Source organism: Leptonychotes weddellii, chromosome 7, assembly GCF_054177405.1.
Source record: "Leptonychotes weddellii isolate Sample4059 chromosome 7, ASM5417740v2, whole genome shotgun sequence".
Lineage (NCBI taxonomy): Eukaryota > Metazoa > Chordata > Mammalia > Carnivora > Phocidae > Leptonychotes > Leptonychotes weddellii.
The window spans coordinates 110,347,773-110,365,450 of NC_138375.1; the positions used below are offsets into that span (position 1 = coordinate 110,347,773).

At 32.8% G+C, this 17,678-nt stretch overlaps 1 protein-coding gene across 4 annotated transcripts in view; it reads right to left on the reverse strand.

The window, feature by feature from the left end:
• ANKHD1 (ankyrin repeat and KH domain containing 1) overlaps positions 1-17,678 on the reverse strand; it is a 112,770-nt gene that overhangs the window by 52,603 nt on the left and 42,489 nt on the right. For 2 of the 4 annotated variants that reach the window (XM_006731447.2, XM_031026141.2), the window contains exons 8-10: positions 15,128-15,365; positions 14,709-14,900; positions 11,941-12,050 (exon numbers count right to left, since the gene is read on the reverse strand). In XM_006731447.2, the coding sequence (XP_006731510.1) occupies positions 11,941-12,050; positions 14,709-14,900; positions 15,128-15,365 (540 nt within the window). Of the gene's footprint in view, positions 1-2,012; positions 2,252-11,940; positions 12,051-14,708; positions 14,901-15,127; positions 15,366-17,678 lie in introns of those variants that run through there. The other 2 variants (XM_031026139.2, XM_006731451.3) reach the window with 2 other exon arrangements.

The following is a 17,678-nucleotide window of genomic DNA, read 5'->3' on the forward strand; positions in this document are numbered from 1 at the left end:
TGTTTCTGACTATAGCTACATAATTTTAGCTTAGTTTGTTTTTCTCCCCTATTTTATTTATTATATCTACATACTTGAAACAATAGAGAGCAGAGAGCTTTCAAAATATACTAACACTGACTTTACCTTCTTGACTGGATGTCATTTGTACTTATATTTAACAAACTTGAGATAGCTGAAAAGGACTCATTCAACATACAATAACCTAGAAAGAGAGAACTTGGTCTTCAAAAAGAAAAGGTATTAGGAGTTTTGTGTATTCACAAATAGCTTTAGATCAAGAAAAAATAGATAAGTTTTCTAGCTTTGAATAGTAAAACTAAAAAAATATGTATATATGTTATTCCTTAATAAAAAGTTAACATATAAAAAGTGGGAGGTCATATTTAAAGTTAATTAAGGTAAGCTAATCAATAATGGTTGAAATATATTGATAAATGGATAATTAGAACTTTATAAGTCCCCTAAAATCTTATCCATGAAAAATACACTGCAAAGTTCTGGTTCTGATGAATAAGCACCTAGGAGGAAATAGATGCGTTTTTTTTTCCCAGTTGGACTTCGATAGCAAAATTTAATTTAAAATTAGGTTTATTTTTTAAAAAGTAAGTTGATTTCCTTTAAAATCACAGCCATGGACACCCAAGTTATACATCTAAGGATTTTAACTATATCAGAGACAGTACTTCTTTGAGTTGGAGAAGGAGATTGTCAAGGGAAAGACCAGAATCACAGGAGAGGGAGGGAGACTGTTTTATACTATATATGTACTAGAGGAGTCTGATGGTCTCCCCTGGGGGGTATGTTCTTCCAATCCACCACTGTATTTTAATTATTACCTTAGTGATCTGCTGTTACTGATCTTATTCATATCCCTTAGGACAACTGAGATGGAAAAAAGATTGAGGTACTACTCTAGGGCTTGTGTTTAGCTCAGTTTCTAAAAATCGCAAGTAACAAAGAGAAAAACCAAACTTACTCGGTTTGGCTGGAGGAAGAATGATGGATTATTAAGCAAAGATGGAAAAGGAAGAGAACTCAACACTTACGCAGAATAATCTATGGACTCTAGCAATGTCTCAAAGTGTGGAATATGGAAAACTTGCCATCAGAATCTCCTGGGATATCATTTAAAATGCAGATTCCCCACTTCAGATCTGCTGAATCTGAACCTCTAATAAAAGTGGGCCACAAAAGTCATTTAAAAAAGGTATCCCAAGTTTTTGAGACTTACAGCTTAGAGAGAGATTTATAATCATGTTGCCTTTAACCAATCTGAGGAGAGAGAAATCTTTTATTTGAAATAACACTCAGCTTTACATTTTTGATAGGAGCCTGAGATACTATACAACTGAGTAAAAATTCATATTTTCACATAATGTTTTGTGAAATATATTTAGAATGAATATAGCAACTTCTCATTCAACAAGCCAATAATGAAGATGCTTAATAAGCATTATGATTAAGAGTGGCTTGATACTGAAAAATTTATTTTAGAAGGCCTAAGCTAATTGTGATACAATCACAATTTATTCCTGATTTTAAAATTAAGCACTGCTTGCTGAGTTTAAACAAATCTCTCTGGATTAAAATGGACACTAAATTTGATTGATTCTTAAAACCACATCAGGCAGAAATTCAAAACATTTTCTAAAAAGAAATGTTTGCTTATGAATAAGCATTTACCTTCTTAAAAACCAATTTCAAAATTAAATTACAGGGGATAATTTTAACTTTATAGAAATTAATGGTATGAATAATAGAGTAAATGTTTCACTTATTTTTTTGTTTATTTGAGGATTATATAAAAAGCAATCCAATATAACTCCCTAAGTCTGAGTTTCAGATATTTGATGAACAAAGTTGAATGCAAAGGACTAGAATTTCTCTCTGTAGTATGTTGAATCTCCCAGTAAGGAAGAATGCAAAAGAACTATCTGAATAAGAAAATCTATTTTCACCTAAGAAATTTTTTAGGAATACCACATAAAAAGAATACTAAGGAAGCAAACTACTAGTAACATAAATCTCTTTTTATTAGAACTTCATAATCTTTTTCAATTGAAGAAGATTTCCTTTGTCACCCAGCAAGGTCCTGGAACTTCTTGGCTGGAATTCAGATATTCAGAGTTCTGGTTACCTACAACATCTATTCCTTATGTAGTAGCTTACAAGCATCAAAGGCCTCCCTCACCTGATGCTTGGCCGGATCTATGCCCTCCAAAATAGTCTTCATGTCCTCCTGCTTGTCCTGTGAAAGGAAAAAGAAGAACTCACGGATCTTATTCCAAAAATAAAAATCACAGTTGGCCATGAAGACCTTGTGACTGGTATTTCAGGTGCTGGGCTTTGTAAACTCAGGATCTCCAACTAAAAAGATTCTCATCTATGGAGACCATAATCTCAGAAGCAGACTATGATTTTTTTTTTAAGGGTCTGATAATGTTGTTCTCTACAATATAACTTCAATATAAACTTTAACACATAGAAAAATTCTGCTGAATTACTTGAACTCATGCCTTTGTCTTTAAATACAACTAGAGCCACAGAATCAAGAGCAGTGTCTTAATATCTAACCAAGGAATATAATTAAATCAAAGAATTTGGGAATATCGGAAGTTGGGAGAAAAAGTAAGGAAAATACTATAAAGTATTTAAATAGTTATATAGTTTTCTCCCTGATTATAAATGTCCTTAGTACTCATACTTTTCAACTAAAACAGGAACTTCCAAAGAAGCTGATATATGGAATAGATCTATTTTCTCTCAATCTAGACCTGTGACAGAGAGAAAGTACTTGAAGGTGAGACAGGGATACAGTAGAAGAAACAGCAATAAGCTTTTCAGTCACTAACCAGGATCAACTAAGTCTCCAAATAAAAGAAACATGGCCTAGAAAAGCTTCACTCTTTCTTCTTTTTTTTTTTTAACTTAAAAAAAAAAAGATTCATTTATGTATTTTAGAGAGAGAAAAAGAGCAAATGCACGCCCGAGCACTTGCGCAAACGCAGCATGCACAAGGGGAGGGGCAGAGGAAGGGGGAGAGAATCTCAAGTGGACTCCCCACTGAGTAGGGAGCTCACAGGTGCGGGGGCAGGGCTCATCTCATGACCCTTGAGATCACGACCTGAGCGGAAATCTAAGTCTGGCGCTTAACCACCTGAGCCACCCAGGCGCTCCAAGAAAACTTCACTCCTAAGTCACTACTACCTCTTACTTGGGTGATGTGCTTATTACGGGGATGTATGCTCCTATGGTAAAGATTTGGTGAGAAAGTATGCTGAGAAAACTATGTAATTTGAAGAAGCTATCAGGATTCACTTCCTCTCCCTGTCCCATCCCCACATGATGTTCAACAAATAGCAAGCCTCATTCCAATACAAATAATAAGCACAGAGTATCCAACAGAGAACCTACTAAGAAATTCCTACAAAAATGGAAACAATAAAATTTTAGTCAAATATCCCCTATACTTCTAAATAAATTAAAGAGAACCTGAACTCTTTAAATAACCAAACAAAGTGATATAACAACAAGAAGAGATCTAAAAGTAAGTTGGAAGAAAGAACAGAAGAAACTTAAGTAATAATGAAATAATGAAACTACGAAAACCACATAGAAGCAGAAATGTACAGAAAAATAGTGACCTGGAGGATGGGCTTAAGAAAAACAATTCAGAGGAAAAAAGAAATGCAAAGAATTAGACATAAAGATAAAAGAAACAAGAAAAATCCAATATACGAACAATAAATAACCCAGAAGAAAACAATAGAAAAAGAAGCATTCAAGGATATAATACAAGAAAACTGAAGGAGAGGGAGAAGACCTAAGAGGATGACCTAAACTTCTTACTAGTTTCCAGGAAAAATTAATATATAATAATAAACACCAAGACATATTCTGATGAAATCACAGAGGTTTAAAAGTATAATGAAAGACTCTTATGATAATCCAGGCAAAAAAGGGAAGTTACTTACACATAATGGGGAATATTCTAGCAAGCTTTGGAAATATTCAGTACCAGAAGACAGTAGAATAGAGGGTTTAAAACTTTGAGGAAAAAAAAGAAGGAATTCAATAATTCTATATATAGCTACATTCATTTATAAATACAACATATAGTAGTCTCAAAAATGCAAGCACCTGTGAATTCATTTTTTGGAAGAGGAAAGTAAATTCAAATCAAAATACCAACATCAGCCAGCCAAAAGGTGAGTCAGGTTTAGGAACTTATGAATTATGAGGCTACATACTACAAAACAGTAGTATGATAAATACTGAAACCCCTAAATATACAGTTAAACAACTGTGAGAAATACTGTCAAAAAACAGACTGCAAATATAAATGTTATAAAATCATGACAATGCAAAAATAAAATATGCAAATACTACGGTGGAAGATACATTATTCTCCTCTTTCAGAATGAAGTCAATAGATATTGTCTGAATATCTGATTTTTTTGAAAAAATCAATGTTAAGGAAATTAAAAAATATTTCAAAATTTGCATTTGTAGATGATGTCTGAATACTCTTTCAGAAAGTAACTTTACACCTGTGTTTTATGTAGTTCACAAAAGCTTTGAGAGCAATTAATAAGCAGCTCAGAGAGCTAGTTGGAACACAGAAAGATTTTTTAGATAAAACAAACACGGGGACTATGATCAAAGATTAGAAAATTAAACCATCCTGAAAGAAAGAAAGAAACAAACAAAGAAAAAGAAAGAACTCTAATTCATGTTAATAAAAATGTGGGGAATCAGGTCTCAACTGTTAATAGAGATGCAGACTAGTACAGCATTTTTGAACAATTTGGCAGCAGCTATCAAAATTTTAGATGTGGATCCTCTGATAACCAGTAATTTCATTTCTAGGGATTTATCCCTACAGATATATTCACAAAAGTAGCAAAGATACATAAATATGTTTAACAATACTTAGTGTAGCACATTTATAATATTTAAGAACTGTAATAACCCAGAAGTTTATGAATAAATAAATGGTCAATAAATTACAGAGAACCCTGGGTACCTGTGAAAAAGAATGAGAAATCTATAGGAACTAACACAGAAAAATATTATAAGAAAAAAGTTAGAGAAGAGTATATGTGATAACAAATCCATTCATATAAAAAAAGACATACGCTCATATACATGGACTATATATATGCTTGGGGTATAGAAACGTCTAGAAGGACAAATAACATATTGCTGAAATTCAAAAAGAAAATTTATGAAAGAGGACCTGGTCCACATTTCTATTTCATAAGATTTAATATAGATAAATTAATCTTTTAAAACCTTTTCTTTTGAGGGAAGTCCATATCAAATATCTCATTTCAAAGGAAATAAATTCCACGAATAAGAACCAGAGAGTGTTAACACATCCATGTCCAAGTCACTTAGTTTCAATTTCAACTATTCTAAAAAAAAGCTCAAAAAGTTCATTTGGCTGGTAGAATACAGTCCAAGGAAAGCAAAAAGAGTCAGAGAGCCTACTATATGGTTAGGATGCAAATCAGTGATAGACCATTATGACATATTCAAAGTGCCCAATTTCCTCATCAGTGCCAAAGTGCTTCAACTTTAATAAAATATTAAAAATGTAAAAAAAAATCCTTAAAAGCTATGGTCAACACTATGGAGAAAATCAGTACAGTAAAAAACCAAAATTCTATCTCAGTAAGGAATTATACAAAGCAGTGAACATTGATAACGGTTTCTATCAACATATGTGACTTTTCATCATACACACAGAAAATATCTCTGGAAGGATACCGGAAATGAACATTATTGACAACGGAGAGGGAAAGTAGGTGGCCACAGGACACTTTTATTTTGAATTTTGAACCATGTAAAGATATCACCTATTTAAAACTAAGAAAAAAATTTTCAATTATAAACTTTTTTAAAAAACAATTTAGCCACAATAACAAGGAAAATAAGAATTGGTACAAGACCAACTTCTACTCAATATGGCAAAGACACCATAATTAGCAATGCTGTGTACCTACCACACTTCTTTAGGTTGGTTCTATTTATTTACTCTGATCCATTTCATCTAAAACAGAATCATTGTGAACATAAAGAAAAAAACATGCTCTATCTCATGTCCTTGGTATCCTCTCCCTCTTCCACCCCTACTTCCAAGGTGGCAAACATCTTAAAGTAAAATGGCATTCTAAATTCCTTGTGTCTCATTGAACACTGCCTGTGTATACTTGAAAGCCAAAGCTGTAAAAATAATCCTACATAAAGGACATTTTGAAAAGTTTTAAGGTATGTAAGATGAGAAGATGTAACACAAGTTTATCCCGCTACTTGATATAAACTTTAACTGCAAGGAAAAAAAAAGAATGTATTCATAATTGAATAATTCCAAAGATAACTGAGAGACTTATAATCTTGAGGAAATAGTTCATTTAAAATAAAAATCCATGTCAAGGAAACTCTTCCTACTTCTTTAGCAGTATTTAAGTAGAATAAAATATTAATAGATATCGACGAGGTAATGATTTAGCATTATAATGCCAGATTATTCTTTATTGGGGTAGCCTTACTAAGTCAATTGTGTATTTTAGGGATTAATAATTTTTTTTTTTTAAGTAGACTCCCAAACTCATGACCCTGAGATCAAGACCTGAGCTGAAATCAAGAATCGAATGCTTAAAAAAAGAGTCAAACGCTTAATTGACTGATCCACCCAGGTGCCCCAGGGATAACTTTTATCTATTAAGATAATCTATAAAATATTTTATGACAAGTTAAATCTGCTATTAATTATAATCAACACCCAAAATAATGTTTGGGGTAATTAAAATAGCTCTAAAATATATAAATATTTTAAGAGAGAGAATAATTTATATAATACTTAGGACCATTATTAGTAATGATGGTTTATAATCTTAAAAATTCATTTTCTTTAAGATCTCATAGCACTTTACACATTCTTGGACTATCAAAACACTCAAGATCATCTAGTCCATCTAGTACCTCCAAATAGGTAATTCACTTGTTCTTCAGAAATCACAATATTAGATTTCTTAAGTCAGGTAGTTAAAGATCATCTGGTCTAAACCCCTCATAAAAAAAGGAAAAGGAAGAAGAGGAGGAGGTGAGGAAGAAGAGAAGGAAAAGAAACAAAGAAGCCTGGACAATTTAAAAGTCATTTGCCCAAGGATACCCAGCAGAGCCAAAGAAAGAATATTTACATGACTTGGTAAAATAGCTCAGAAAATAATACTAAATTTCATTTTACAGATGGGAAGATTGAAGCAAATGTTTGCTTATTGTATTAATCAGTGATTTGATGGCTATACTGAAAACTTAGATGTCCTGTCTAATGTTCCATAGCACTGGTTCTTTTTATTTATTTATTTTTTTTTTTAAAAGATTTTATTTATTTTCTTGACAGAGAGAGACACAGCGAGAGAGGGAACATAAGCAGGGAGAGTGGGAGAAGAAGAAGCAGGTTTCCCGCCAAGCAGGGAGCCCGATGCAGGGCTCAATCCCAGGACCCTGGGATCATGACTGGAGCCGAAGGCAGATGCCTAACAGACTGAGCCACCCAGGCGCCCCCTTTTTTTTAGTTCTTTTTAAACAACTAAGTGTAGCCTTTGCCACTCATTAGACTTCCATTCAGATAGAGGATTATAGGATATCTTACATAAGCCTTTCTTCCTATAGTAAGTTCTACTTTCAAGTAGCAATGCTGGCCTATAAAATGCTAAGTTGGGTCACTAAATCTCTCTATATAAACATAACTAGAATGTAGTTACATTCCCTAATACCTATGTTAGTTGTTTATCATAGGAAGTACTCCTTGAGTTCGGAACTTATTGATCAGTTATACTACAATTACCTCTTCTAGAAATGAAAGGCCAAGGAGTTGGAGACTTATTTAACTGATTTATATATCACTCTTTCTCTCATTTCAAATTCAGCTTTGCTGGTAAATATATGTGAAGGAAATTCTACAGATGACAATTATTTCTTCTATCTTACCAAATGTACCAAAGTTTTAATACTAAAATTAACATGTCATGATGAAAAGAGTAAGATTCTATCATCTTCACAAATGGTTTGGAAAACATAAACACCAAATCAAAACACCTCTGACATGTTAGTCAACACAAAGTCAAAATTAAAAGCAAGCAAGAGAAAAAAAGCAGAGTTTTACAATCAAATCAAACTGCTGAATAGTTAACAATGCAAATTCTCCACCTTGAACTTGAAAAGTAATAGTATTAAGACTGTGGTAAAAGAAATCAAGCCATAAGTGCTTTAGCTAAAGCTAGCTAGCTACAGAGACGAGAATAAGTATGAAATACTAAAACTTTGCCTTCTGGTCTAAAGACTAGTAATTGGGGAAAATAACCTAGAGTAATAAAGAACACGAGAGTAGTGTCTAAAAGACTACAGGAGTTGCGTCAATTTCAGTTATGAAAAGGTGTTATTAGTAATTTCTGATCAAAGTGTTCAGTATCAAATGTGTGAGGACACAAATAATATGAAAATTCCTTTACAGAGAAAAAAGATTAAGTAGTTTCCAAAGGAAGTTTTTTTAAAAAAATATTTCTTTTAGATTTTAAGTAATGCTAATGCATTTTAATACAAATTTTCTTACAGTGGGTTTACATCATATACCTACAATCGTATCAAATACTAAAAATAAACCTAGGCCCAATAAACAAAGATGCTATGCAGAGAAAGAAAACACATAAAGGAATAATGTTTATTTCAATATACAATGATTCCCATTACTGTGGTAATAAAAGATGCCAACATCAGGAAGATATGAATTAGGTGATCTGCTCACGGTTTTCTACTCATAGAGTAGTTAAAGTGATTCTGCACGCTAAACAGGGAGAATTTTCAAAAAATTCTGGAATTAATGAACAATTTTTAATTTAATTTTTTATTTTCCAAAAGTACATTTTAAGTGGCCCATTTAAGGATACTAATCAAGTCCCAAAGTTTTAAATAGATTATTCAAATTTATTCACTTATTAAAAAGTTAGATAAGCTACATATCAATTACAACCTCTAAATATGATATTCAGTATAATATCTATATATAAATTTATTTTAAAATATTTTTAAAACTAGAAAAAGTGACATTTTTAAATAACTAAGTTTCAAATTAGAACATGCACGTATTTTGAGGATCTACCTGAAAATGCTCAAGTATGCCACCAGTTCTAGCTGAGAACTTTTTAAAAGCAATCAATAAGAAAATTTCTAGATTTCCCTTAAAACTAAGTCCTCCAATTATACCTACTATACATTTAGAATGAAAAGCCATAAAAGTTTTCAGTTTCATCTCAGGCAACAATACAAGAAAACCAAATTGTTGCATTAAAAGTTTTTTAAACCATAATTAATATCCTAACTGATTCTGGTACAAGATATTTTAAAGAATGAGAAACAATAGCTTTTAAGCTCCTTTTTACAAACTATAATACCAAAACCTTGAACTGTGGCCAAAGTTAGGCTCTAAAATCTAACAAAGCATAGGGGTTGGTTCAGACTGTGTCCGAAAGGTTGACTTGTAAATTCTTATTTAAAACTGAAGGTAAAAATAGTTCCCCCCAAAATGAAGGTTCTCGGCCAGCCCACACTCACAAAAAATTCAGTTAACTTAAACAACTAACAAATACAGGTATCAGAACACACCAATGGGATGCCAGGGATAGAATGGGAGTGGAGAGTCTTCTATCTGCAAAGCAATGGAGGAAATTAGTACAGCCCAAAACAGATACTTGGAGGTGGCAGCAAAGAATGGAGGACAAGAAAGATGCTACTGCTTTGTAAGGTCCAGCTAGTAACAGTCACTTTTTCTCAGGATTCAGATTGATCTGCCTACTTACTCACTTATTTTTGATTATGTCTTGTTTCCCCCACTGGCTTACACACCAAGTTTATTTATAGGTTTTAAATACCAAACTTCTTATACTTTCCCATATTTGTCACATTTTATATAAAGAACGAGTACTGCTTATTAATCAGGAAAAGAACTAATATGAAAATTGAAATGTCTCTCTCCACAGATAGCAAAAGCATGGAACAAGCAATATATTTTTAAAATTAAAATATATGAAGTTATTCAAAAGAAAAAAAAAGCTATGCACATGAAGTTACTAAATCTAACAGTATAACAGTGAAAAATGTAAAGCAAGTCAAAAGTTCAATAATAAGTGAATGATTATGGTTCATTAACTTAACAGAAGAGCTATAAATATAGAGACTATGTAGCAATATGGAAAAGATTATGATAGAATGCACAGTGGAAAAAATAGAAAACAACTATATTACACTATGGTTACAATTACACATAAATATGAATGCAAAGATAGATTGCAAAATAGAATAAACAATTATATTAGAATACAATACTACCCTTCTACTTAATTAAGATATATATTTATCTGAGCCACTTTTTTAACCATACATTTGGAATGTAAAATAGTATGATAAATTCAAATCTTTCTATCTGTTCATTTAAAGTAATTCTTCTGAGGAACTCTAATCACATTCTGTATATGTAATTCCAGAAGACTACAGAAATAAAACATTTAAAAATATTTCATAATACATTTTTAACTCAAAATCAGTAAGGTTTTGCTATATATTAGATTCTCAAAATCTCTGCTATAAATACATTCTCTTAGGTTAGTCGAAATCATTAAGGTTTTGCTATATATTAGATTCTATTTAACAGATAGTTCCTCTTTTTACTATTTAATATTTTCAGAATAATTCTCAACAGATTAAGAAAATGACTCTGCCATAGAAAAATGGAAAGAAGAGAGAATCAGATAAGAATTCAGAGGATAAGAATATTAAACTCTGCATATAGCTTTTATGCTATATCCTATTTCTTTAAGTGATCAAATACTTCAATTCTTAATTTTTATGGATGACCCAAAGCAAGTCTAAAAAAGGAAAGAAGGCAGAAGGTTAAGATCTACTTAATATATCATTCTGCATAATTTTCAAGCAAAAAAAGTACACCTCTCAGAAATTCTAACTGATGGGGCAGATCCTGATTGATAAGAATGAATCCTATTGTTATCATTATAATATTTAGTATCAGTAGAAATAATGATAAATAGCATAATCATACTATACATTTATGTTAACCAATAATTATTTTCCAACAATGTTCTCAGGTATCTGTAGGAATGTCTGTTACTTGAAATGGTTTAAAAGGCAATATTTGCACAGTTTTTTCTAAATAACTTTAACATATTGGTTCTCTACATCTGACATGTGCATGTCTCACATAGATTTTTAAGAAATATATATAAGAAAATTTGGAGACAAACTCTAAAAAGCAGTTTAAAGTACCCTCACAAAACAAAAATTAGTCAAAGCACACATTTCATCAAGAAGCATGAACCTTTCAAGTGAAAAACTATTTACAATTCCCCACAGTTGTGAAGATTATTACACATATGAACCTGCCATCTAATTTGAAATTTTGAAAAGCCAAAATAGAAAACACTAAAAGAAGAGAAAAAGAATAGAATGCTGTAATAATGTTGTTAGGAAGAGGACAGTAGCTTTGTTGTCAAAAGTCAAACAAATTAAAGAAACAAAAGAAATCAAAGTGATTTGATAGGTTATTCTATTTTGTAAACATATCACTGAAATTATGATATGTCTAATAAAGAGCAGTTTAAAAAGTTCAGGAAAGTCAAATGGGACTGAGGTGAGTAGAAGAAACCAACTAATAGTTTTACCTAGGAAAGAAACAGTATGCCCTATTAAAAACTAAGTACTTTCATATATATTCAATGAACTCAACTATAATAACTTTTTTAAAAGTTATTTTCTACAAAATATGCAAACTATTGATCTGCTTTACAAGTGTTTTCTGAATGTTAAAAATAAATGAATATCAACATTCACAAAATAAATAAATAAATAAAAATATCTTACTAAATCGGCCCCTGCTTGAAGTAAAACATCTGCAACATCCGTATGTCCATTTTCGCAAGCATAGGTTAAGGCTGTGTCTCCTGTTGCTGTTGTAGCATGAACATTAGCACCTAGCCAGCAAAAAAACCAAACATTTACTTTGTAAACTGTAAAACTATATTAAATAGTCCAATTTTGCAATTTGATGAAATTGAAGAATTCAAATATTAAAATATCATAAAGTATTTTAAGTATCCTATTTTTCTTTTATGCATTTAGGCACACAGAAAGGAACCATACTGGGGCGCCTGGGTGGCTCATTCGGTTAAGCATCTGCCGTCAGCTCAGGTCATGATCCTAGGAGTCCCAGGATCAAGCCCCACATCAGGCTCCCTGCTCAGTAGGGAGGAAATCCAAGAGACAAAAAAACAAGTAAAAGAAAATAATGGAGATGGAATTGGCAAAATCCACACTGTGGGAAGCCTAAAGGATAAACATTCCATTTCTTCAGTCAAAGCTTACAAGGAAATAGAAAGATGGGAGGGGAGCCCACAGGCAAAAGAGACTTAAGAGACATTGATCAACAGTTGTTGTATAAATCTTACTTGAATCTTGATTCAAAAACTCATTAAACACACACATACATATTTGTAAGAAAAATAGGAAAACTGCTTAGACATTTAATAATACTAAGGAATTATTATTTTAAAAATTTTAGGTAGGAAAATGATATTGTGGTGATTTTTTAAAGATTATCTTTCAGAGATACATATTAAAACATTTATTGATCATTTATAGAAATAAATTTATTTTTTAATAATTTATTTCAAATTAAAAAATTAAATTTTAAATTTAAAAATGTTTCTCTAAACATATATGGTGGCAGATGTCCACTAGACTTAAGTGTTGATCATTTCACAATATATACAAATAACAAATCATTAGGTTGTACACCTGAAACTCATGTTAGATATATCAATTACATCTCAATAAAAAACAATTGTATAAAGATAAATGGGGGATATGAAAGAGTATAGATGAAACGAGACGGGCCGTAAATTAAAAATTGGTAAAGCTGGGGAATGGTTTCTTAGGGTTCATTATACTATTTTCTTTTTTTTTTTTAAAGATTTTATTTACTTATTTGACAGAGAGAGACACAGCAAGAGAAGGAACACAAGCAGGGGGAGTGGCAGACAGAGGGAGAAGCAGGCTTCCCGCTGAGCGGGGAGCCCGATGCGAGGCTCGATCCCAGGACCCTGGGATCATGACCTGAGCTGAAGGCAGACGCTTAACAACTGAGCCACCCAGGCGCCCCTATACTATTTTCTATGTTTGAAAAAATGCCATAACAAAAAGGTTCTTCAATTTTTAAAAATGTAGAGGCAATATATTAAAAAACCTATTTTTTTTTTTTTTAGTGTTACACTCTAAGAAGAACTTCATGTAAATTAAGCACACTCTTTAAACTGGAAAAAAAAAATTTATAGTGATCGCATAAAAAAGTGATTCTCAAACCCCTGAGATAGCTCTGGAAACTATATACTTCAAATTAGCATAAGTAGCTAAATGAGACTCCATGGTGGTACAACAGAAAAAACAAAGTCCAGAGTTCTAAGTATGAACATAAGCTCTGTCACTTATTAGCTTGGTTGCCTTAGGATAACATGATTGTGTGTTGTTTCCATATCTGTAAGAATCTGTTTAATATTTCTTACTATACAGGGACCAGTGGTAATTAATAGAGATAACATAAGAGCTGAGCAGAATGTCTTGGTATTCAATAATTTCTTTTTTTTTTTTTAAAGATTTTATTTATTTATTTGACAGAGAGAGAGAGACAGTGAGAGAGGGAACACAAGCAGGGGGAGTGGGAGGAGGAGAAGCAGGCTTCCCACTGAGCAGGGAGCCCGATGCGGGGCTTGATCCCAGGACCCTGGGATCATGACCTGAGCCAAAGGCAGACGCTTAACGACTGAGCCACCCAGGCGCCCCCCAAAATTTTATATTATTTCTAAAATACATATAAAGGTATATTTCTATCTGGATCAGTTTTTTCCTGGTATATATACATATTTTTTTTTTTTTAAGATTTTTATTTATTTATTTATTTGTCAGAGAGAGTGTGAGCACAAGCAGGGGGAGAAGCAGGCAGAGGAAGCAGCAGGCTCCCTGCTGAGCAAGGAGCCCGGTGCAACACTCGATCCCAGGACCCTGGGATCATGACCTGAGCCGAAGGCAGATGCTTAACCGACTGAGCCACCCAGGCGTCCCTCTGGTATATTCTTTATATGCTATAAAACTACAAATACTTTATGTAAAACTACTTATTTCTTCCTATTGCTTACCAATGCATAAAGCACAAATTATTTTAAAACTAAGTAATTCTGCCAAAAATTAAATTCCCACTTGTTCTTTTTTTTCTTTTAAGAAAAATGTCAAGAAATGAACAGGCTTAAAAGTATCAAACTATAACCTCTATAATGTCATCCCCACCTCCACTTACGAACAGAGACTAAGAGGAACTAACTTCTCCCTTCCAGAAGCCACAAACTATTCAATGGAGAGAGAAGGTCGATGAGAAAGTTATGGTCATGAAGCAAAAATTAATAACAATAAGAAAATGTTTTAAAGATGACATTTTTAGAGATTTAGGAGCCTAAGAAGAGCAGTCAAATTGTGGAGCTGGCTTTCAACTTTTGTAGATATGAAAAAGTTAAGGTTAATTGATAAAGTTATGAAAGCAATATAAAAGCCTTTTTCTAAAAGGCATTTTTAAATCCACATACCAGCAGCCAATAAATATTTAACCAACTCGAGGTGTCCCTCCTGTGAAGCCTCCATCAGAGGTGTGGAGCAGCCGAGTTCTATATCAGCCCCTGCCTTAATCAAGAAGTCTGCAACTTCAGAAAATCCTCCACAGCAAGCCAAGGTCAGAGCAGTTTCTTGGGTTTCTTCTGTCTGGGCATTTATATTTGCTCCTAAGAGGAAAGCATAAAAATTGATAAACTAGCTACAACACTTAATGATAAAAATGTTCTAAATTGTGTTAATCATCTCTCCCTACTTCTGGGATTCCTTCTAGAGTACTAATAATTTTATCATCAGTGCAAAAAAATATTTTAGTTGTAGTAAACTTCACTGATACTCAATACAAAATATCCAAAGGAAATGTATTTTTTTAATTAAAGAAGTAAAACTACTTTACCTTGCGCTAAGAGTAGTGCTACCATCTCTTCATGTCCTTCCCGAGCAGCTTCCATCAAGGGAGTATATCCTTCATCATTAACTTCTTCTAGATTTGCCCCCCTTTCAATAAGTAGAGCTGCCAATTCAACGTGTCCTCCACAGGCAGCTAGCGTTAATGGAGACTCGAATGAATCTGCAGGCATGTTCACTTGAGCACCACTATCCAAAAGCAAACGTGCTACCTCTACGTGTCCATCCTGCAGATTTTTAGAAGTAAAGCAAGAAGGAAGGAATTTTTTTGTTGTTTTGAGATTTTTAAATTGGGAGAAAAGAAGTAAGAGATTGAGGAAAGATGGAAAGGGAGAAAGAAAAGGAGATGCACCTTAGATATATACATATTATCATGCCCATCTGAGAAACCTGAGATGTCTTATCAAAAGCTCCATTAAAATTACTTTACCTTACTTTTGAACAAACCCAAAATTTTCCACAAGAATCAGACTTGCGACATATATTAACAGTTCCAAATAATTACAAATTTTCACATTCTCTGAAGTTCAAAAAACTGTTAAATCCATACACAATAGTACCTCAAAATAATTCCTATTTATACTACTGCCAAGTCAAATATAACTATACCCTCAAACCTAGGTGTCATATTTAAGTGTAGAAACTGTATTAGACCTACTTACGAAACAAAGACTTGACAAAAAAATAACAACAAATTCTATGAAGTCATTCCCACTTGGGATTATGTCACCAAGGAAAACCCCTGTGGGCTGATAGTACCCTATATTTTTCTTCATCACTAGCTTGTTGCAATGAAAGAAAGAATTTTACAAAGATGTAAAAATAAATATCTATTCACTTGTAAATAATATTACCATGGGTCCATCTGCACAGAGAGTAAGGCAATTAATAAAACATTCTCATGGAGGGTAATTCATTCTATCCTTCTACCACCATAAGTATTCTTCTTTAGTTTCAAATTCTTTTTTTTTTTTTAATTTTTTTATTGAGAGAGTGCGAGCAAGAGAGCACAAGCAGGCGGAGCAGCAGAGGGAGAGGGAGAAGCAGACTCCCCACTGAGCAGGGAGCCCGTCGTGGGGCTCGATCTCAGGAACTTGAAATCATGACCTGAGCCCAAGGTAGCCACTTAACTGACTGAGCCACCCAGGCACACCTTTAGTTTTAAATTCTTTACTTCAAAATTTTATATAAGCCTTAACTATTGTTGTTGCATATAAAGTCAAATGCTGTGTTGTTCTGTACTTCAAAAAGGACCAAAACACTGCTAATGAAAGGTAAAGACTGAGTACAAAAATAAGGTTTTATATTGGGCAACTCTTCTATTAAAGAATTAATTAAAGAAACCTTAATTAAATGTTAGATTTCAGTATCCATCAAGAGTTTCATTATATTTAACTAAATGACTAGCTCAGCTTTGATCACTTTTGACATGATGCCAAAAACAAATGACTTGGCATTAAAATTTCAGTTTTACTAAAACTGAAATAAAATTCTAGCTTTACTATTAAAACACCAATACTTCAAATATATGTAAAATAAAGTATATTTTAACCAAATTACTGTATTAAGTTATTTGGTGTTTGAAATACGTTTCTAATTGAAAAGAAAATAGAATTTATAAGTATTAACAGATCAAGGAACTACTGCTATGCTCCTCTAGGCTCCCAATAGTTTTGTGTGAATTTACTTCAATTTCTTTATTGATTTCTGCTACCATATCTTGAGTACATATATTAAAATAGAAATTATACTAAGCACTTTTTGCTTTAATAAAAAAATATTAATTTTGTCAAAGGAAAAAAATAAAGAAGTAAAAACAGAATAATCCAATCTTAAAGGCCTAATATAATTATTAGAATTTTTTAAAATTCCAAGACTAGTCAGTAGCCGGTACTGGACTCACTCTCCTATAATAAACAACTGTAAAATTTGGGAAACAGAGATAAAGCAACTGGAGACACTGAACAGCAACCAACTTAAGGCTAAGCACCAAAAAAAGGTGCTACATAAGATGAACGCTACATTCACTCCAGCTTTCTCTTTAGGCATCTTCCAAACCGTGGTCTAAGGAAACTGAGGCTAAACAAAGAGTGTAAGATCTCTTTCAACAAAGAAAACAAAGATCAGAACACAAAACAGCCAAAATAGTTAGGACTTGAGGAGTATGGGCAGGATACCTGAGAAAAAGAAAATACAGAGTAATCTCCAAATCTATATAAAACTATCTTCAGATACTTGGGCAACTCCTGAGTTGAACACACTAAGGATGACACTCTAAGAGGCTAGGAGAGAATGGCTGCTGGAAGGCTGGAGACCTTGGGAGTTCAGACTCAGCCAGAATAGAAAGACCAATGGCGAATATCCTGGCTTTCAAATGAGATGGTAGAGAGCCATACCTAAGGAATACCCAAAGATCAAGGTGCAAGGAAGTAGGAGTATAAGAATAAAGCTGAAATTAAGCCTCAGTATAATCAGAGTGATCCACTGGTTAATTTAACTGCCTGCTAGAACAAAACATAACAGTTTTATAAGAAGGACAG